The 20830-nt window shown below is 49.6% G+C and overlaps 1 protein-coding gene and 3 long non-coding RNA genes across 4 annotated transcripts in view; 2 read left to right on the top strand and 2 right to left on the bottom strand.

The window, feature by feature from the left end:
- Window positions 1-268: 268 nt before the first annotated feature.
- Window positions 269-20830, bottom strand: part of TRAF2 (TNF receptor associated factor 2) — a 41407-nt gene continuing 20845 nt past the window's right edge. The window contains exons 7-11 of the mRNA XM_079996492.1: window positions 15643-15799; window positions 13584-13732; window positions 3253-3522; window positions 1189-2617; window positions 269-619 (exon numbers count right to left, since the gene is read on the bottom strand). Coding sequence (XP_079852618.1) covers window positions 3304-3522; window positions 13584-13732; window positions 15643-15799 — 525 coding nt within the window. The 3' untranslated portion in view covers window positions 269-619; window positions 1189-2617; window positions 3253-3303. The remainder of the gene's footprint in view (window positions 620-1188; window positions 2618-3252; window positions 3523-13583; window positions 13733-15642; window positions 15800-20830) is intronic.
- LOC307208429 lies at window positions 2310-7824 on the top strand. Its single transcript, XR_013835167.1, has 3 exons — window positions 2310-2445; window positions 2732-3009; window positions 7720-7824. It is a non-coding gene; the product is annotated as an uncharacterized lncRNA (long non-coding RNA).
- Window positions 8278-8887, bottom strand: LOC307208430. Its single transcript, XR_013835168.1, has 3 exons — window positions 8827-8887; window positions 8512-8646; window positions 8278-8335 (listed from the first exon to the last, which is right to left on the bottom strand). It is a non-coding gene; the product is annotated as an uncharacterized lncRNA (long non-coding RNA).
- Window positions 10780-12032, top strand: LOC307208431. Its single transcript, XR_013835169.1, has 3 exons — window positions 10780-10849; window positions 11631-11772; window positions 11944-12032. It is a non-coding gene; the product is annotated as an uncharacterized lncRNA (long non-coding RNA).

Below are 20830 nucleotides of genomic sequence, written 5' to 3'. Positions count from 1 at the left end.
GAAGGAGGAAGGAAGGAAGGAAGGAAGGAAGGAAAGGAAGGAAGGAGGAAGGAAGGAAGGAAGGAAGGAAGGAAGGAAGAAGGAAGGAAGGAAGGGAAGGAAGGAAGGAAGGAAGGAAGGAAGGAAGGAAGGAAGGGAGGGAGGAAAGGAAGTCAGGAATAAAAAAAAAGAGGGAGGAAGAAAGAAGGAAGGAAGGAAGGAAGGAAAGAAGAAAAAGGAAGTTCCTTCCGATTGGCCGCCGCTCCTCCCATAAAGAACGAACGAGAAAATCCATCCAAAAACCAATTTATTCCACCTAAAAAGTGTCTAGGTCCCGGATCGGGATCGGAAGCGGAGTAGCCGCCCCTGGTGTAGACGCGCCGCCGGATCCAGAGTCCGGATTGAGTCCGGTTTGGGTTTTTTGGGTTGGAAAAAGGGGGGAAATGGGGCGAAAGCAGAGTGACTCCAGAGTGACTCCACTTTGGGGCTTCAGATTGACTCCACTTTGGGCCTTCGTTGCCCGGAAAGGGGAAACGCGGCAAAGCGGATTGACTCCAGTTTGGCTTTTTTGGGATTTAAATCCGGGGGAAAGGTCCGAAACCAGAGTGACTCCAGACTGACTCCACTTTGGGGCTTCAGTCTGACTCCGCTTGGGGGCTTCGTTGCCCGGAAAGGGGAAACGCGGCAAAGCGGATTGACTCCAGTTTGGCGTTTTTGGGGATTTAAATCCAGGGGAAAGGTCCGAAACCGGAGTGACTCCAGACTGACTCCACTTTGGGGATCCAGACTGACTCCGCTTGGGGGCTTCGTTGCCCGGAAAGGGGAAACGCAGCAAAGCGGATTGACTCCAGTTTGGCGTTTTTGGGGATTTAAATCCAGGGGAAAGGTCCGAAACCGGAGTGACTCCAGACTGACTCCACTTTGGGGATCCAGACTGACTCCGCTTGGGGGCTTCGTTGCCCGGAAAGGGGAAAGGCAGCAAAGCAGATTGAGTCCAGTTTGGGGCTTCCGACTGACTCCACTTTGGGGCTTCCGACTGACTCAACCGGGAGCGAAAGCGGAGTAGCCGCCCCTGGTGTAGATGCGCCTCCGGATTCAGAGTCCGGATTGAGTCCAGTTTGGGGTTTTTTGTTGGCAAAAAGGGGGGAATGGGGCGAAAGCGGAGTGACTCCAGACTGACTCCACTTTGGGGCTTCCGACTGACTCCACCGGGATCGGGAGCGAAAGTGGAGTAGCTGCCCCGTGTGTAGACGCGCCGATTCAGAGTCCGGTTAAGTCGACGATGGCCTTGATGAAGAGGGTGTCGTCCCGGACGGCCATCTTGGAAAGGGGGCAGAAGAGGGGGCAGCCGCTGGCGAAACCGGAGTGATTTCAGACTGACTCCGCTTTGGGGCTTCAGACTGACTCCAATTTGACTCCACTTTGGGGCTTCAGACTGACTCCACTTTGACTCCGCTTTGGGCCTTCAGACTGACTCCACTTTGGGGCTTCGTTTCCCAGAAAGGGGAAACGCAGCAAACCGGACTGACTCCACTTTGGGGCTCCAGACTGACTCCACTTTGGGGCTTCATTTCCTGGAAAGGGGAAACGTGACAAACCGGATTGAGTACAGTTTGGGGTTTTTTGGTTTGAAATCCAGGAAAAACGGGGCGAAAGTGGAGTGACTCCACCCAAACCTTTTTCCGGAAGCTCTCGCACTCAGGTCCAGGATCGGGAGCGAAAGTGGAGTAGCCGCCCCCCATGTAGACGCGCCACCGGATTCGGAGTCCGGATTGAGTTTTTGGGTTGGAAAAATGGGGGGAATGGGGCAAAACCGGAGTGACTCCAGACTGACTCCACTTTCCGACTGACTCCACCAGGAGCGGGAGCGAAAGCTGAGTAGCTGCCCCCCATGTAGACACGCCACCGGATTCAGAGTCCGGATTGAGTTTTTTTGGTTGGAAAAATGGGGGAAATGAGGCAAAACCGGAGTGACTCCAGACTGACTCCACTTTCCGACTGACTCCACCAGGAGTGGGAGCAAAAGCGGAGTAGCCGCCCCCCATGTAGACGCGCCAATTCAGAGTCCGGTTAGGTCGACGATGGCCTTGATGAAGAGGGTGTCGTCCCGGACGTAGGAGTCCCGGGCGGCCATCTTGGAAAGGGGGCAGAAAAGGGGGCAGCCGCTGGCGAAACCGGAGTGATTTCAGACTGACTCCGCTTTGGGGCTCCAGACTGACTCCGCTTTGGGATTCAGAGTCCGGATTGAGTTTTTGGGTTGGAAAAATGGGGGAAATGGGGCAAAACCGGAGTGACTCCAGACTGACTCCACTTTCCGACTGACTCCACCAGGAGCGGGAGCGAAAGCGGAGTAGCCGCCCCCCATGTAGACGCGCCGATTCAGAGTCCGGTTAGGTCGACGATGGCCTTGATGAAGAGGGTGTCGCCCCGGACGTAGGAGTCCCGGGCGGCCATCTTGGAAAGGGGGCAGAAAAGGGGGCAGCCGCTGGCGAAACCGGAGTGATTTCAGACTGACTCCGCTTTGGGGCTCCAGACTGACTCCGCTTTGGGATTCAGAGTCCAGATTGAGTTTTTGGGTTGGAAAAATGGGGGGAATGGGGCAAAACCGGAGTGACTCCAGAGTGACTCCACTTTCTGACTGACTCCACCAGGAGCGGGAGCAAAAGCGGAGTAGCTGCCCCCCATGTAGACGTGCCATCGGATTCGGGGTCCGGATTGAGTTTTTTTGGGTTGGAAAAATGGGGGAAATGAGGCAAAACCGGAGTGACTCCAGACTGACTCCACTTTCCGACTGACTCCACCAGGAGTGGGAGCGAAAGCAGAGTAGCCGCCCCCCATGTAGACGCGCCAATTCAGAGTCCGGTTAGGTCGACGATGGCCTTGATGAAGAGGGTGTCGTCCCGGACGTAGGAGTCCCGGGCGGCCATCTTGGAAAGGGGGCAGAAAAGGGGGCAGCCGCTGGCGAAACCGGAGTGATTTCAGACTGACTCCGCTTTGGGGCTCCAGACTGACTCCGCTTTGGGATTCAGAGTCCGGATTGAGTTTTTGGGTTGGAAAAATGGGGGAAATGGGGCAAAACTGGAGTGACTCCAGACTGACTCCACTTTCCGACTGACTCCACCAGGAGCGGGAGCGAAAGCGGAGTAGCTGCCCCCCATGTAGACGCGCCACCGGATTCAGAGTCCGGATTGAGTTTTTTTGGGTTGGAAAAATGGGGGAAATGGGCAAAACCGGAGTGACTCCAGAGTGACTCCGCTTTCCGACTGACTCCACCAGGAGTGGGAGCGAAAGCGGAGTAGCCGCCCCCCATGTAGACGCGCCGATTCAGAGTCCGGTTAGGTCGACGATGGCCTTGATGAAGAGGGTGTCGTCCCGGACGTAGGAGTCCCGGGCGGCCATCTTGGAAAGGGGGCAGAAAAGGGGGCAGCCGCTGGCCACGTTCAGCGCGCCGATTGGACGCTGGAAAGAGGAGGAGGTCACGTCTGGACGGAAGGCGTCGATCACATGCTCCCGGTGATCCTGGTCTAGCAGCATCAGGGTGACCTGGGGAGAAACCGGAGTCAGACCAGTTTCGGATCGGGGGCGGAGGAAACAGTAAACGAAACGGACTTCGCTTTCGGAGATCTATTTCTGGGAAGCGGATTCACTCCAGTTTCAGGATTTATTTGAGATCAGCTTTCCAGCATCAGGGTGACCTGGGAGGAGGGGAACCGGAGTCAGACCAGTTTCGGAGGGTTGGGGTCTGGTTCGGATTGGGGGAAAAGAAACAGACTCTGTTTTGGGGGAATGGAAAGTGGATTCACTCCAGTTTGAGGATTTATTTGAGATCAGCTTTCCAGCATCAGGGTGACCTGGGAGGGGGGGAACCGGAGTCAGACCAGTTTCGGAGGGTTGGGGTCCGGTTCGGATTGGGGGAAAAGAAACAGACTCTGTTTTGGGGGAATGGAAAGTGGATTCACTCCAGTTTGAGGATTTATTTGAGATCAGCTTTCCAGCATCAGTTTGACCTGGGAGGAGGGGAAGCGAGTCAAACCAGTTTCGGAGGGTCGGGGTCTGGTTCGGATTGGGGGAAAAGAAACAGACTCTGTTTTGGGGGAATGGAAAGTGGATTCACTCCAGTTTGAGGATTTATTTGAGATCAGCTTTCCAGCATCAGGGTGACCTGGGAGGAGGGGAACCGGAGTCAGACCAGTTTCGGAGGCTCGGGGTCTGGTTCGGATTGGGGGAAAAGAAACAGACTCTGTTTTGGGGGAATGGAAAGTGGATTCACTCCAGTTTGAGGATTTATTTGAGATCAGCTTTCCAGCATCAGGGTGACCTGGGAGGAGGGGAACCGGAGTCAGACCAGTTTCGGTGGCTCGGGGTCTGGTTCGGATTGGTGGAAAAGAAACAGACTCTCTTTTGGGGGAATGGAAAGTGGATTCACTCCAGTTTGAGGATTTATTTGAGATCAGCTTTCCAGCATCAGGGTGACCTGGGAGGCGGGGAACCGGAGTCAGACCAGTTTCGGATCGGGGGGCGGAGGAAACGGAAAGGGGATTTGCTGCGGTTTGGGGGGTTTCCAGGAAAAGAAAAGTCAGGGAATGGAAAGTGGATTCACTCCACTTTCAGGGCTTATCGGAGATCAGGTTTGGAGGAAACGGAAAGCGGATTAACTCCAGTTTCAGGGCTTATTGGAGATCCGTTTTCAAGGAAACAGAAAGTGGATTCGCTCCACTTTGGGGGTTCCCAGGAGAAGAAATGGACTCTGCTTTGGGGGTTCGTTTCAGAGCGGCGTGCGGGGGAACGGAAAGCGGATTGACTCCACTTTCAAAGGTTTTAGATCAGCTTAATAGGAAATGAAAGGTGACCTGGGATGAGAGAAACTGGAGTCAGACCAGTTTCGGGGGGTCGGGGTCTGGTTCGGATTGGGGAAAAAGAAACAGACTCTGTTTTGGGGGAATGGAAAGTGGATTCACTCCAGTTTCAGGGCTTATTGGGGATCAACTTTGCAGAAAATGGAAAGTGGATTCACTCCAGTTTCAGGGCTTATCGGGGATCAACTTTGCAGAAAATGGAAAGTGGATTCACTCCCGTTTCAGGGCTTATCGGGGATCAACTTTGTAGGAAATGGAAAGTGGATTCACTCCACTTTCAGGGCTTATCACAGAGCAGAGTTCTAGGAAAGGGAAAGTGGATTCACTCCACTTTCAGGGCTTATTGGACATCAGCTTTCTAGGGAACGGAAAGCGGATTCACTCCACTTTGGGGTTCCCAGGAAAGGAAACGGACTCTGCTTTCGGGTTTTATTTTAGAGCATCGTTCAAGGAAACGGAAAGCGGTTTCACTCCAGTTTCAAAGGTTTTGGATCAGCTTAATAGGAAATGGAAGGTGGAGTCACTCCACTTTGGGGGTTCCCAGGGAAACAAATGGACTCGGCTTTCGGGGTTCATTTCGGAACCACGTGCTGGGGAATGGAAAGCGGAGTCACTCCGGTTTCAGGGCTTGTCGGAGATCAGCTTTGTAGGAAACGGAAAGCGAATTCACTGCGGTTTCAGGGCTTGTCGGAGATCAGCTTTGTAGGAAACGGAAAGCGGAGTCACTCCGGTTTCAGGGCTTGTCAGAGATCAGCTTTGTAGGAAACGGAAAGCGGAGTCACTCCGGTTTCAGGGCTTGTCGGAGATCAGCTTTGTAGGAAACGGAAAGCGGATTCACTGCGGTTTGGGGGTTTGCTGGGAAAAAACCAGACTAAGCTTTCGGAGCAGCATTCAGGGGAACGGAAAGCGGAGTCACTCCAGTTTCAGGGCTTATCATCGCTCCACTTCGGAGGTTTCCAGGAAAAGAAACTGACTCCGCTTTCGGGCTTCGTTTCAGAGCGGAGTTCTGGGAAACAGAAAGCGGATTCACTCCACTTCCAGGGCTTATCATAGACCAGCTTGCTAGGAAACGGAAAGCGGATTGACTCCACTTTGGGCCTTTGTTTCCAAACTGGCTTTCCGGAGAAGCAAATTGACTCCGCTTTCAGGTTGGTTTTCAATCAGCTTCGCAGAAAACCGGGACAGCGCTAAACCAGATTCAGCCCAGTTCCTTGGGATTTTCAACCAGTTTTCCCGGAAAGCGGAGTCACTCCGCTTTCAGCTTTCTAGACTACGGAAATCAGACTGACTCCACTTTGGGGCTTCCGATTGACTCCACTTTGGGGCTCTAGACTGACTCCACTTTTGGCTTTGAGCTTTCTAGCAAACGGAAATCAGAGTGACTCCACTTTGGGGCTTCAGATTGACTCCACTTTGGGGCTCCAGACTGACTCCACTTTTGGCTTTCAGCTTTCTAGCAAACGGAAATCAGAGTGACTCCACTTTGGGGCTCCAGATTGACTCCACTTTTGGCTTTCAGCTTTCTAGCAAATGGAAATCAGAGTGACTCCACTTTGGGGCTCCAGACTGACTCCACTTTGAGGCTTCAGACTGACTCCACTTTGGGCCTTCATTTCCCGGAAAGGGGAAACTCAGCAAACGGGATTGACTCCAGTTTGGGGTTTTTTGTTTGAAATCTGGGGAAAACGGGGAAAATGGGGTGAAACCGGAGTGACTCCGGTTTTGGGTTTTTTTCCTTTTAAATCCGGGAAAACAGTCCGAAACCGGAGTGACTCCGGTTTTGGCTTTGAGCATTCTAGCAAACGGAAATCAGACTGACTCCACTTTGGGGCTTCAGACTGACTCCGCTTTGGGCCTTCATTTCCCAGAAAAGAGAAACGCAGCAAACCGGATTGACTCCAGTTTGGTGGGGTTTTTTTGCTTATAAATCCGGGGAAAAGGTGTGAAACCGGAGTGACTCCGGTTCGGCCTACCTTCTGGTTGAAGGGCCACTTCAGGAGGACGAAAAAGAGGGAGAGGAAAGGGGAAACGCGGCAAACCGGATTGACTCCAGTTGGGGTTTTTTTTTGCTATAAATCCGGGGAAAATGGGGGAAAGGGGGTGAAACTGGAGTGACTCCAGACTGACTCCACTTTGGGGCTCCAGACTGACTCCGCTTTAGGCCTTCCTTTCCCGGAAAGGGGAAAGGCAGCAAACCGGATTGACTCCAGTTTGGGGTTTTTGGCTTATAAACCCGGGAAAAAGGTCCGAAACTGGAGTGACTCCACTTTGGGCTTTCAGCTTTCTAGACGACAGAAACCAGATTGACTCCACTTTGGGGCTTCTGACTGACTCCGCTTTGGGCCTTCGTTTCCCGGAAAGGGGAAATGCGCCAAACTGGATTGACTCCGGTTTGGTTTTTTGGTTATAAATCAGGGGGAAAGCTCTGACCGGAGTGACTCCAGACTGACTCCAATTTGGGCCTTCCGAGCGACTCCGCTTTCGGCCTTTGTTTCCCGGAAAGGGGAAAAGCGGCAAACTGGATTGACTCCAGTTTGGGGGGTTTTTTGGTTCTGAATCCGGGAAAAAGGTCCGAAACCAGAGTGACTCCAGACTGACTCCACTTTGGGGCTTCAGACTGACTCCACTTTCCCCGGAAAGGGGAAACGCAGCAAAGCGGATTGACTCCAGTTTGGGGCTTCTGACTGACTCCGCTTTGGGCCTTCGTTTCCCGGAAAGGGGAAACGCGCCAAACTGGATTGACTCCAGTATGGGTTTTTTTTGTTTGAAATCCGGGGAAAATGGGGCGAAACCAGAGTGACTCCAGATTGACTCCACTTTAGGATTTTGTTTCCTGGAAAGGGGAAACGCAGCAAACCGGATTGAGTCTAGTTTGCGGCTTCAGACTGACTCCACTTTGGGGCTCCAGACTGACTCCACTTTGACTCCACTTTGGGGCATCAGACTGAGTCCACTTTGACTCCGCTTTGGGGCTTCGTTTCCTGGAAAGGGGCAACACGCTAAACCGGAGTGACTCCGGTTTGGCCTACCTTCTGGTTGAAGGGCCACTTCAGGAGGATGAAGAGGGAGAGGAAAGGGGAAAGGCGGCAAACCGGATTGACTCCACTTTGCAGTTTTTTTGTTATAAATGGGGGAAAAAGCTCTGAATCCGGAGTGACTCCAGTTTGGCCTACCTTCTGGTTGAAGGGCCACTTCGGAAGCGTGTCGTTTGGCCCCTTCATGAGGACAAAGAAGAGGGAGAGGAAAGGGGAAACGCAGCAAACCAGATTGACTCCAGTTTGGGGTTTTTTGGTTCTAAATCCGGGAAAAACAGGGTGAAACCGGAGTGACTCCAAACTGACTCCACTTTGGGGCTTCAGATTGACTCCACTTTCCCCGGAAAGGGGAAACGCAGCAAACCGGATTGAGTCCAGTTTGGTTTTGTTTGCTTGTTTTAAATGCGGGAAAAACGGGGGAAATGGGGCGAAAGCGGAGTGACTCCAGACTGACTCCACTTTGGGCTTTCAGCTTTCTAGACAACGGAAATCAGACTGACTCCGCTTTGGAGTTTCATTTCCCAGAAAGGGGACATGTGCCAAACCAGATTGACTCCAGTTTGTTTTTGCTTTAAATCCAGGAAAAAGGTCCGAAACCAGAGTGACTCCAGATTGACTCCACTTTGGGGCTTCAGACTGACTCCACTTTCCCCGGAAAGGGGAAACGCAGCAAACCAGATTGAGTCCAGTTTGGTTTTGTTTGCTTGTTTTAAATGCGGGAAAAACGGGGGAAATGGGGCGAAAGCGGAGTGACTCCAGACTGACTCCACTTTGGGCTTTCAGCTTTCTAGACAACGGAAATCAGACTGACTCCGCTTTGGAGTTTCATTTCCCAGAAAGGGGACATGTGCCAAACCAGATTGACTCCAGTTTGTTTGTTTTTGCTTTAAATCCAGGAAAAAGGTCCGAAACCAGAGTGACTCCAGATTGACTCCACTTTGGGGCTTCAGACTGACTCCACTTTCCCCGGAAAGGGGAAACGCAGCAAACCAGATTGAGTCCAGTTTGGTTTTGTTTGCTTGTTTTAAATGCGGGAAAAACGGGGGAAATGGGGCGAAAGCGGAGTGACTCCAGACTGACTCCATTTTGGGCTTTCAGCTTTCTAGACAATGGAAATCAGACTGACTCTGCTTTGGAGCTTCATTTCCCAGAAAGGGGACATGTGCCAAACCAGATTGACTCCAGTTTGTTTTTTGTTTTTTTGCTTTAAATCCGGGGAAAAGGTCCGAAACCGGAGTGACTCCAGACTGACTCCACTTTGGGGCTTCAGACTGACTCCACTTTCCCCGGAAAGGGGAGACGCAGCAAACCGGATTGACTCCAGTTTAGTTTTTTTGTTTTAAATCCAGGAAAAAAATGGGAAATGGGGTGAAACCGGAGTGACTCCAGACTGACTCCACTTTGGGCTTTCAGCTTTCTAGATGACGGAAATCAGACTGACTCCACTTCCCAGAAAGGGGAAACGCAGCAAACTGGATTGAGTCCACTTTGCAGTTTATTTGTTATAAATGGGGGGGGAAGCTCCGAAACCGGAGTGACTCTGGTTTGGCCTACCTTCTGGTTGAAGGGCCACTTCAGGAGGACGAAGAAGAGGGAGAGGAAAGGGGAAACACAGCAAACCAGATTGACTCCGGTTTGGTTTTTTGGTTATAAATCAGGGGGAAAGGTCTGACCGGAGTGACTCCAGACTGACTCCAATTTGGGCCTTCCGACCAACTCCGCTTTCGGCCTTTGTTTCCCGGAAAGGGGAAACGCGGCAAACTGGATTGACTCCAGTTTGGGGGGTTTTTTGGTTCTGAATCCGGGAAAAAGGTCCGAAACCAGAGTGACTCCAGACTGACTCCACTTTGGGGCTTCAGACTGACTCCACTTTCCCCGGAAAGGGGAAACGCAGCAAAGCGGATTGACTCCAGTTTGGGGGGTTTTTTTGTTTTAAATCTGGGGAAAAGGTCTGAAACCGGAGTGACTCCAGACTGACTCCACTTTGGGCTTTTAGCTTTCTAGACGACGTAAATCAGACAGACTCCACTTTGGGACTTCAGACTGACTCCACTTTCCCCATAAAGGGGAAACATACCAAACCGGATTCAATCCAGTTTAGGTTGTTTTGTTTGAAATCCAGGAAAACAGTCCGAAACTGGAGTGACTCCACTTTTGGCTTTCAGCTTTCTAGACGGTGGAAATCAGACTTCCGTTTCCCGGAAAGGGGAAACGCGGCAAACCGGATTGACTCCAGTTTGGGGATTTTTTCTTTTTAATCCGGGAAAACAGTCCGAAACTGGAGTGACTCCACTTTGGGCTTTCAGCTTTCTAGACGGCGGAAATCAGACTTCCGTTTCCCGGAAAGGGGAGACGCGGCAAACCGGATTGACTCCGGTTTCGGATTTTTTCCCTTTTAAATCCGGGAAAACGGTCCGAAACCGGAGTGACTCCACTTTGGTCTTTCAACTTTCTAGACGGCAGAAATCAGACTTCCGTTTCCCGGAAAGGGGAGACGCGGCAAACCGGATTGACTCCAGTTGGGGGTTTTTTTTCTTTTAAATCCGGGAAAACGCTCCGAAAACGGAGTGACTCCACTTTGGGCTTTCAGCTTTCTAGACGGCGGAAATCAGACTTCCGTTTCCCGGAAAGGGGAAACGCGCCAAACCGGATTGACTCCGGTTTCGGATTTTTTTCCTTTGAAATCCGGGAAAACGGTCCGAAACCGGAGTGACTCCACTTTGGGCTTTCAGCTTTCTAGACGGTGGAAATCAGACTTCCATTTCCCGGAAAGGGGAAACATGGCAAACCGGATTGACTCCAGTTGGGGGTTTTCTTTCTTTTAAATCTGGGAAAACGCTCCGAAAACGGAGTGACTCCACTTTGGGCTTTCAGCTTTCTAGACGGCGGAAATCAGACTTCCGTTTCCGGGAAAGGGGAGAGGCAGCAAACCGGATTGACTCCAGTTTGGATTTTTTTCCTTTTAAATCCGGGAAAACGGTCCGAAACTGGAGTGACTCCACTTTGCGCTTTCAGCTTTGTAGACGGCGGAAATCAGACTTCCGTTTCTGGGAAAGGGGAGAGGCGGCAAACCGGATTGACTCCGGTTTAGGGTTTTTTTGGTTTTAAACGGGGGAAATGGAGTGAAACTGGAGTGACTCCGGTTTGGCCTACCTTTTGGTTGAAGGGCCACTTCAGGAGCGCGTCGTTGGGCCCCTTCATGAGGACGAAAAAGAGGGAGAGGAAAGGGGAAACGCGGCAAACCGGAGTGACTCCAGTTGGGGTTTTTTCCCTTTTAAATCCGGGAAAACGGTCCGAAACCGGAGTGACTCCACCTTTGGGCTTTCAGCTTTCTAGACGGCGGAAATCAGACTTCCGTTTCCGGGAAAGGGGAGAGGCGGCAAACCGGATTGACTCCAGTTTGGGGTTTTTTTCTTTTAAATCCGGGAAAACGGTCTGAAACCGGAGTGACTCCACTTTGGGCTTTTAGCTTTCTAGACGGCGGAAATCAGACTTCCGTTTCCCGGAAAGGGGAGACGTGGCAAACCGGATTGACTCCAGTTTGGGGTTTTTTTCCTTTTAAATCTGGGAAAACAGTCCAAAACCGGAGTGACTCCGGTTTTGGCTTTCAGCTTTCTAGATGACAGAAATCAGACTGACTCCACTTTGGGGCTTCAGACTGACTCCGCTTTGGGCCTTCATTTCCCAGAAAAGAGAAACGTAGCAAACCGGATTGACTCCAGTTTGGTGGGGTTTTTTTGCTTATAAATCCAGGGAAAAGGTGTGAAACCGGAGTGACTCCGGTTCGGCCTACCTTCTGGTTGAAGGGCCACTTCAGGAGGGCGTCATTGGGCCCCTTCATGAGGACGAAAAAGAGGGAGAGGAAAGGGGAAACGCGGCAAACCGGATTGACTCCAGTTGGGGTTTTTTTTTGCTATAAATCCGGGGAAAATGGGGGAAAGGGGGTGAAACTGGAGTGACTCCAGACTGACTCCACTTTGGGGCTCCAGACTGACTCCGCTTCAGACGGTGGAAATCAGACTTCCATTTCCCGGAAAGGGGAGACGCGGCAAACCGGATTGACTCCGGTTTAGGGGTTTTTTTGTTTTAAACGGGGGAAATGGAGTGAAACCGGAGTGACTCCGGTTTGGCCTACCTTCTGGTTGAAGGGCCACTTCAGGAGCGCATCGTTGGGCCCCTTCATGAGGACAAAAAAGAGGGAAAGGAAAGGGGAAACGCGGCAAACCGGATTGACTCCAGTTTGGGGGTTTTTTCCTTTGAAATCCGGGAAAACGCTCCAAAACTGGAGTGACTCCACCTTTGGCTTTCAGCTTTCTAGACGGCGGAAATCAGACTTCCATTTCCCGGAAAGGGGAAACGTGGCAAACCGGATTGACTCCAGTTTGGGGATTTTTTCTTTTAAATCCGGGAAAACAGTCCGAAACCGGAGTGACTCCACTTTGGGCTTTCAGCTTTCTAGACGGTGGAAATCAGACTTCCGTTCCCCGGAAAGGGGAGACGCGGCAAACCGGATTGACTCCAGTTGGGGGTTTTTTTTCTTTTAAATCCGGGAAAACGCTCCGAAAATGGAGTGACTCCACTTTGGGCTTTCAGCTTTCTAGACGGCGGAAATCAGACTTCCGTTTCCCGGAAAGGGGAAACGCGGCAAACCGGATTGACTCTGGTTTAGGATTTTTTTTGTTTTAAACGGGGGAAATGGAGTGAAACCGGAGTGACTCCACTTTGGGCTTTCAGCTTTCTAGACGGCGGAAATCAGACTTCCGTTTCCCGGAAAGGGGAGACGTGGCAAACCGGATTGACTCCAGTTTGGGGTTTTTTTCCTTTTAAATCTGGGGAAACAGTCCAAAACCGGAGTGACTCCGGTTTTGGCTTTCAGCTTTCTAGATGACAGAAATCAGACTGACTCCACTTTGGGGCTTCAGACTGACTCCGCTTTGGGCCTTCATTTCCCAGAAAAGAGAAACGTAGCAAACCGGATTGACTCCAGTTTGGTGGGGTTTTTTTGCTTATAAATCCAGGGAAAAGGTGTGAAACCGGAGTGACTCCGGTTCGGCCTACCTTCTGGTTGAAGGGCCACTTCAGGAGGGCGTCATTGGGCCCCTTCATGAGGACGAAAAAGAGGGAGAGGAAAGGGGAAACGCGGCAAACCGGATTGACTCCAGTTGGGGTTTTTTTTTGCTATAAATCCGGGGAAAATGGGGGAAAGGGGGTGAAACTGGAGTGACTCCAGACTGACTCCACTTTGGGGCTCCAGACTGACTCCGCTTTAGACGGTGGAAATCAGACTTCCATTTCCCGGAAAGGGGAGACGCGGCAAACCGGATTGACTCCGGTTTCGGGTTTTTTTGGTTTTAAACGGGGAAAATGGAGTGAAACCGGAGTGACTCCGGTTCGGCCTACCTTCTGGTTGAAGGGCCACTTCAGGAGCGCGTCATTGGGCCCCTTCATGAGGACGAAAAAGAGGGAGAGGAAAGGGGAAACGCGGCAAACCGGATTGACTCTGGTTTAGGATTTTTTTTGTTTTAAACGGGGGAAAGTGGAGTGAAACCGGAGTGACTCCACTTTGGGCTTTCAGCTTTCTAGACGGCAGAAATCAGACTTCCGTTTCCCGGAAAGGGGAGAGGCGGCAAACCGGATTGACTCCGGTTTCGGGTTTTTTTGGTTTTAAACGGGGGAAATGGAGTGAAACCGGAGTGACTCTGGTTTGGCCTACCTTCTGGTTGAAGGGCCACTTCAGGAGCGCGTCGTTGGGCCCCTTCATGAGGACGAAAAAGAGGGAGAGGTGGGTGTTGCGCCCGGATCCGTCGCCGTTGAGGTAAAGGCGGAGACACATCTTGTAGCCGTAGCGGCTGGTGTAGAAGGCTGGAAGGAGGGAAGGAGGAAGAGTGAGGAAGGAGGAGAGGAAGGAGGGAAGGAAGGAGGAAGGAAGGAAGGAAGGAGGGAGGGAGGGAAGGAAAAAGGAAGGAAGCAGAGAAGCAGATAAGGAAGGGAGGAGGGAAGGAGGGAGGGAGGGAAGGAAGGAAGGAGGGAAGCAGAGAAGGAAGGAGGGAGGGAGGGAAGGAGGGAGGGAGGGAGGGAAGGAAGGAAGGAGGGAAGGGAGGAAGGAAGGAAGGAGGGAGGGAAGGAAGGAGGGAAGGAGGGAGGGAGGGAAGGAAGGAAGGGAGGGAGGGAGGGAAGGAAGGGAGGGAGGGAGGGAAGGAAGGAGGGAAGGAGGGAGGGAAGGATGGAGGGAAGGAAGGAGGGAAGGAGGGAGGGAAGGAAGGAAGGAAGGAAAAAGGAAGGAAGCAGAGAAGCAGATAAGGAAGGAAGGAGGGAAGGAGGGAGGGAGGGAAGGAAGGAAGGAAGGAAGGGAGGGAGGGAGGGAAGGAAAAAGGAAGGAAGCAGAGATGGAAGGAGGGAGGGAGGAAGAGTGAGGAAGGAGGAGAGGAAGGAGGGAAGGAGGGAGGGAAGGAAGGAGGGAAGGAGGGAGGGAAGGAAGGGAGGGAGGGAGGGAAGGGAGGGAGGGAGGGAGGGAGGGAGGGAGGGAAGGAAGGAAGGAGGAAAGGAAGGAAGGGAGGGAGGGAAGGAAAAAGGAAGGAAGCAGAGATGGAAGGAGGGAGGGAGGAAGAGTTAGGAAGGAGGAGAGGACGGAGGGAAGGAAGGAGGAAGGGAAGGAGGGAAGGAAGGAGGGAGGGAAGGAAAAAGGAAGGAAGCAGAGAAGGAAGGAGGGAGGGAGGGAGGAAGAAGGGAGGGAATGAAGGAAGGAAGGAAAGAGGGAGGGAAGGAGGGAGGGAAGGAGGGAGGGAAGGAAGGAAGGAAGGAGGGAGGGAGGGAAGGAAGGAGGGAAGGAAGGAAGAAGGAAGAGTTAGGAAGGAGGAGAGGAAGTAGGGAAGGAGGGAGGGAGGGAGGGAAGGAAAAAGGAAGGAAGCAGAGAAGCAGATAAGGAAGGAAAGAGGGAAGGAGGGAGGGAGGGAAGGAAGGAAGGAAGCAGAGAAGGAAGGAAGGAGGGAAGGAGAGAAGGAAGACCGAAAAGAAGGGAGGGAGGCAGAGAAGAAGAGGGAGAAAAGAAGAAAGGGGGAAGGAAGGAAGGAAGGAAGGAAGGAAGGAAGGAAGGAAGGAAGGAAGGATAGAAGCAAGGAAGATAGAAAAGGAAGGAGGGAAGGAGCAAGGGAAGGAAGAAGGAAGGGAAGGAAGGAGGGAGGGAGAGAAGGAAGGAAGGGGGAAGAAGAAAGGAAGAAAAGAAGAAAGAGGGACAAAGGAGGGAGGAAGGGAGGGAGGGAGGGAGGGAGGAGAAAAAGAAGGGGAAAAGGGAGGAAGGGAGGAAGGAGGGAGGGAGGGAGGGAAGGAATAGAAGTAAGGAAGAAAAGAAGGAAGGAAGGAAGGAAGGAAAGGAAGGAGGGAAGGAGCGAGGGAAGGAAGGAGGGAAGGAAGGAGAAAGAGAGATAGAGGGATAGATAGAGGGAGGGAGGGAAAGAAGGAAGGAAGGGAGGAAGGAAGGGAGGAAGGAAGGAGCGAGGGAAGGAAGGAAGGAGCGAGGGAAGGAAGGAGGAAGGGAAGGAAGGAAGGGAAGGGAAGGGAAGGGAAGGGAGGAAGGAAGGAAGGAAGGAAAAGCAGGGCGGGAGGGAGGGAAGGAAACAGGAAGTCCACCCAAGGAAGGAAGGAAGGAAGGAAGGAAGGAAGGAAAAGGAGGGCGGGAGGGAGGGAAGGAAACAGGAAGACCACCCAAGGAAGGAAGGAAGGAAGGAAGGAAAAGGAGGGCGGGAGGGAGGGACGGAAACAGGAAGTCCACCCACCCGGCGAGAAGACGGCCGGCGCCCGTCCGGCCACCGCTTCCTGCCTCTTCCGCCCCACTTCCTCCACCTTCCAGATCAGGACGCCGTCGTAGGTCGCCGCCCCCACTTCCTCCAGCGCCGCTTCCTTCAGCGCCAACTTCCTCTCCAGCGTCCGGATCTGTGGGGCGGGAGGTGTGGGTCAGGGGGGGCAGCGAATCGGGAGCCCCCAATCCCCGCCCCGGATTCGCCCCCGAAGCTTGGGGGTCGGAGTATCGGCTGTAGTATTAATCGAATGATAGGTGTTAGTACTACTGGTAGTATTGGGGTCGCGATTCTCATTTGCATCTTTAGGTTACTGGTATTATCGGCTCTAGTATTAATACTCTGGCTTGATACTACTCGCCTGAGTAACAGGAAAGATGTGAATGGGAATGATCCCGATACTACCGATAATACTTTAGTAGTATTTGCACTCTTATGGGGAGTCTGGAGCTTGTGGGTCCGAGTATCGGCGCGCCGAAAGGGGAGCGCCAGGGGTTTGGAGGAGTATTTGGCCTAGTATCAACCGCATGGTAGATGTTAGTACTCCTGGTAGTACTGGGGTCACGATTCTCATTTGCACCCGAAACTTGTGGGTCGGAGTATCGGCGCGCCGAAAGGGGAGCGCCGGGGGTTTGGAGGAGTATTGGGAGTAGTATCAATCGCATGGTAGATGTTAGTACTACTGGTAGTATTGGGGTCGCGATTCTCATTTGCACCTTTAGGTTACTGGTATTATTGGCCTTAGTATTAATACTCTGGCTTGATACTACTCACCTGAGTAACAGGAAAGATGTGAATGGGAATGATCCTGATACTACCGGTAATACTACACTCTTAATGGGAGTAGTATCAATTGCATGATAGACGTTAGTACTCCTGGTAGTATTTTGGTCGCGATTCTCATTCGCACCTTTTGTATTGCTCAGGTTACTGGTATTATTGGCCTTAGTATTAATACTCTGGCTTGATACTACTCGCCTGAGTAACACAAAAGATGGGAATGGGAATGATCCTGATACTACCAGTAATACTTTAGTAGTATTTGCATTGTTATTGGGAGTAGTATCAAACGCATGATAGATGTTAGTACTCCTGGTAGTATTGGGGTCGTGATTCTCATTTGCACCTTTTGTATTGCTCAGGTTACTGGTATTATTGGCCTTAGTATTAATACTCTGGCTTGATACTACTCGCCTGAGTAACACGAAAGATGTAAATGGGAATGATCCTGATACTACCAGTAATACTTTAGTAGTATTTGCACTCTTATGGGGAGTCTGGAGCTTGGGGGTCGGAGTATCGGCGCGCCGAAAGGGGAGCGCCGGGGGTTTGGAGGAGTATTGGGAGTAGTATCAATCGCATGGTAGATATTAGTACTCCTGGTAGTATTGGGGTCGCGATTCTCATTCGCACCTTTCGTATTGCTCAGGTTACTGGTATTATTGGCCTTAGTATTAATACTCTGGATTGATACTATTCATCTGAGTAACACGAAAGATGGGAATGGGAATGATCCTGATACTACCGGTAATACTAGTGATCTGAGTATGATACTAGTAATCTAAAGATGCAAATGGTATGATACTAGTAATGCTTTGGAATGATACTAGTACTCTGAGTATGATACCAGTAATCCAAAGATGCAAATGGAAATGATCCTGCTAGCAATACTAACCTGAGTACTACTGGTAGTATTGGGGTCGTGATTCTCATTTGCACCTTTTGTATTGCTCAGGTTACTGGTATTATTGGCCTTAGTATTAATACTCTGGCTTGATACTACTCACCCGAGTAACACGAAAGATGGGAATGGGAATGATCCTGATACTACTGGTAATACTTTAGTATTGCCGATTGCTAGTAGTATTTGCACTCTCATTGGGAGTAGTATCAATCGCAGGATAGATGTTAGTACTACTGGTAGTATTGGGGTCGCGATTCTCATTCGCACCTTTTGTGTTGCTCAGGTTACTGGTATTATTGGCCTTAGTATTAATACTCTGGCTTGATACATTTTGTATTACTCAGGTTACTAGCATTATTGGCTCTAGTATTAATACTCTGGCTTGATACTATTCACCTGAGTAACACGAAAGATGTGAATGGGAATGGTCCTGATACTACCGGTAATACTTTAGTAGTATTTGCACTCTTATTGGGAGTAGTATCAAACGCATGATAGACGTTAGTACTACTGGTAGTATTGGGGTCACGATTCTCATTCGCACCTTTAGGTTACTAGCATTATCGGCTCTAGTATTAATACTCTGGATTGATACTACTCGCCTGAGTAACACGAAAGATGTGAATGTGAATGATCCTGATACTACCGGTAATACTAGTGATCTGAGTATGATACTAATAATTTAAAGATGCAAATGGAAATGATACTAGTAACTACTGGTAGTACTACTGTTAGTACTACTGGTAGTATTGGGGTCGCGATTCTCATTTGCACTCTTATTGGGAGTAGTATCAAACGCATGATAGATGTTAGTACTACTGGTAGTACTGGGGTCGCGATTCTCATTCGCACCTTTAGGTTACTAGCATTATCGGCTCTAGTATTAATACTCTGGCTTGATACTACTCGCCCGAGTAACACGAAAGATGGGAATGGGAATGATCCTGATACTACCGGTAATACTTTAGTAGTATTTGCACTCTTATTGGGAGTAGTATCAATCGCAGGATAGGTGTTAGTACTACTGGTAGTATTGGGGTCGCGATTCTCATTCGCATCTTTAGGTTACTAGTTTAATTGGCCTAAGTATTAATACTCTGGATTGATACTACTCACCTGAGTAACAGGAAAGATGTGAATGGGAATGATCCTGATACTACCAGTAATACTTTAGTAGTATTTGCACTCTTATGGGGAGTCTGGAGCTTGTGGGTCGGAGTATCGGCGCGCCGAAAGGGGAGCGCCGGGGGTTTGGAGGAGTATTGGGAGTAGTATCAATCGCATGGTAGATGTTAGTACTACTGGTAGTATTGGGGTCGCGATTCTCATTCGTATCTTCCGTATTGCTCAGGTTACTGGTATTATTGGCCGTAGTATTAATACTCTGGCTTGATACTACTCACCCGAGTAACACGAAAGATGTGAATGACCCTGATACTACCGGTAATACTTTAGTATTGCCGATCGCTAGTAGTATTTGCACTCTTATTGGGAGTAGTATCAATCGCAGGATAGATGTTAGTACTACTGGTAGTATTGGGGTCGCGATTCTCATTCGCACCTTTCGTATTGCTCAGGTTACTGGTATTATCGGCCCTAGTATTAATACTCTGGCTTGATATTACTCGCCCGAGTAACACGAAAGATGGGAATGGGAATGATCCTGATACTACCGGTAATACTAGTGATCTGAGTATGATACTAGTAATCTAAAGATGCAAATGGTATGATACTAGTAATGCTTTGGAATGATACTAGTACTCTGAGTATGATACCAGTAATCCAAAGATGCAAATGGAAATGATCCTGCTAGCAATACTAACCTGAGTACTACTGGTAGTATTGGGGTCGTGATTCTCATTCGCATCTTTAGGTTACTAGCATTATCGGCTCTAGTATTAATACTCTGGCTTGATACTACTCGCCTGAGTAACACGAAAGATGGGAATGGGAATGATCCTGATACTACCGGTAATACTAGTCATCTGAGTATGATGCTAATAATTTAAAGATGCAAATGGAAATGATACTAGTAACACTTTGGAATGATACTAATACTCTGAGTATGATGCTAGTAATCTAAAGATGCAAATGGAAATGATACTAGTGTTAGTATTACTGGTAGTATTGGGGTCCTGATACGCGTTTGTCTCTTTAGTATCAGGCTACTAATGCTCTTCGTGTTAATAGCATGAGTAGTGCTGGTCTGGTTCGGGGGAGTAGTATTGGGATGATTACTCATAGCATTTGCCGTATTCTTGGGCGTAGTATCGATGGCGTGACTGAGGTTAGTATTGCTAGGAGGATCATTTCCATTTGCATCTTTGGATTACTAGCGTCATACTCAGAGTGCTAGTATCATTCCAGAGTGTTACTAGTATCATTTCCACTTGCATCTTTAGATTACTAGCATCATACTCAGAGTATTAGTATCATTCCAAAGTGTTACTAGTATCATTTCCATTTGCATCTTTAGATTACTGGTATCATACTCAGAGTACTAGTATCATTCCAAAGTGTTACTAGTATCATTTCCATTTGCATCTTTAGATTACTAGCCTCATACTCAGAGTACTAGTATCATTCCAGAGTGTTACTAGTATCATTTCCATTTGCATCTTTAGATTACTAGCGTCATACTCAGAGTGCTAGTATCATTCCAGAGTGTTACTAGTATCATTTCCATTTGCATCTTTAGATTACTAGCCTCATACTTAGAGTACTAATATCATTCCAGAGTGTTACTAGTATCATTTCCATTTCCATCTTTAGATTACTAGCATCATACTCAGAGTGCTAGTATCATTCCAAAGTGTTACTAGCATCATTTCCATTTGCATCTTTAGATTACTAGCAACATACTCAGAGTACTAGTATCATTCCAAAGTGTTAGTAGCATCATTTCCATTTGCATCTTTGGATTACTAGCATCATACTCAGAGTAGTAGTATCATTCCAGAGTGTTACTAGTATCATTTCCATTTGCATCTTTAGATTACTGGTATCATACTCAGAGTACTAGTATCATTCCAAAGTGTTACTAGTATCATTTCCATTTGCATCTTTAGATTACTAGCCTCATACTCAGAGTACTAGTATCATTCCAGAGTGTTACTAGTATCATTTCCATTTGCATCTTTAGATTACTAGCGTCATACTCAGAGTGCTAGTATCATTCCAGAGTGTTACTAGTATCATTTCCATTTGCATCTTTAGATTACTAGCCTCATACTTAGAGTACTAATATCATTCCAGAGTGTTACTAGTATCATTTCCATTTCCATCTTTAGATTACTAGCATCATACTCAGAGTGCTAGTATCATTCCAAAGTGTTACTAGCATCATTTCCATTTGCATCTTTAGATTACTAGCAACATACTCAGAGTACTAGTATCATTCCAAAGTGTTAGTAGCATCATTTCCATTTGCATCTTTGGATTACTAGCATCATACTCAGAGTAGTAGTATCATTCCAGAGTGTT

The sequence above is a fragment of the Podarcis cretensis genome (assembly GCF_951804945.1).
Source record: "Podarcis cretensis genome assembly, contig: SCAFFOLD_26, whole genome shotgun sequence".
Lineage (NCBI taxonomy): Eukaryota > Metazoa > Chordata > Lepidosauria > Squamata > Lacertidae > Podarcis > Podarcis cretensis.
Note: the sequence above shows the minus strand (reverse complement) of the source record. Positions and strands in the feature narration are given on the sequence as shown.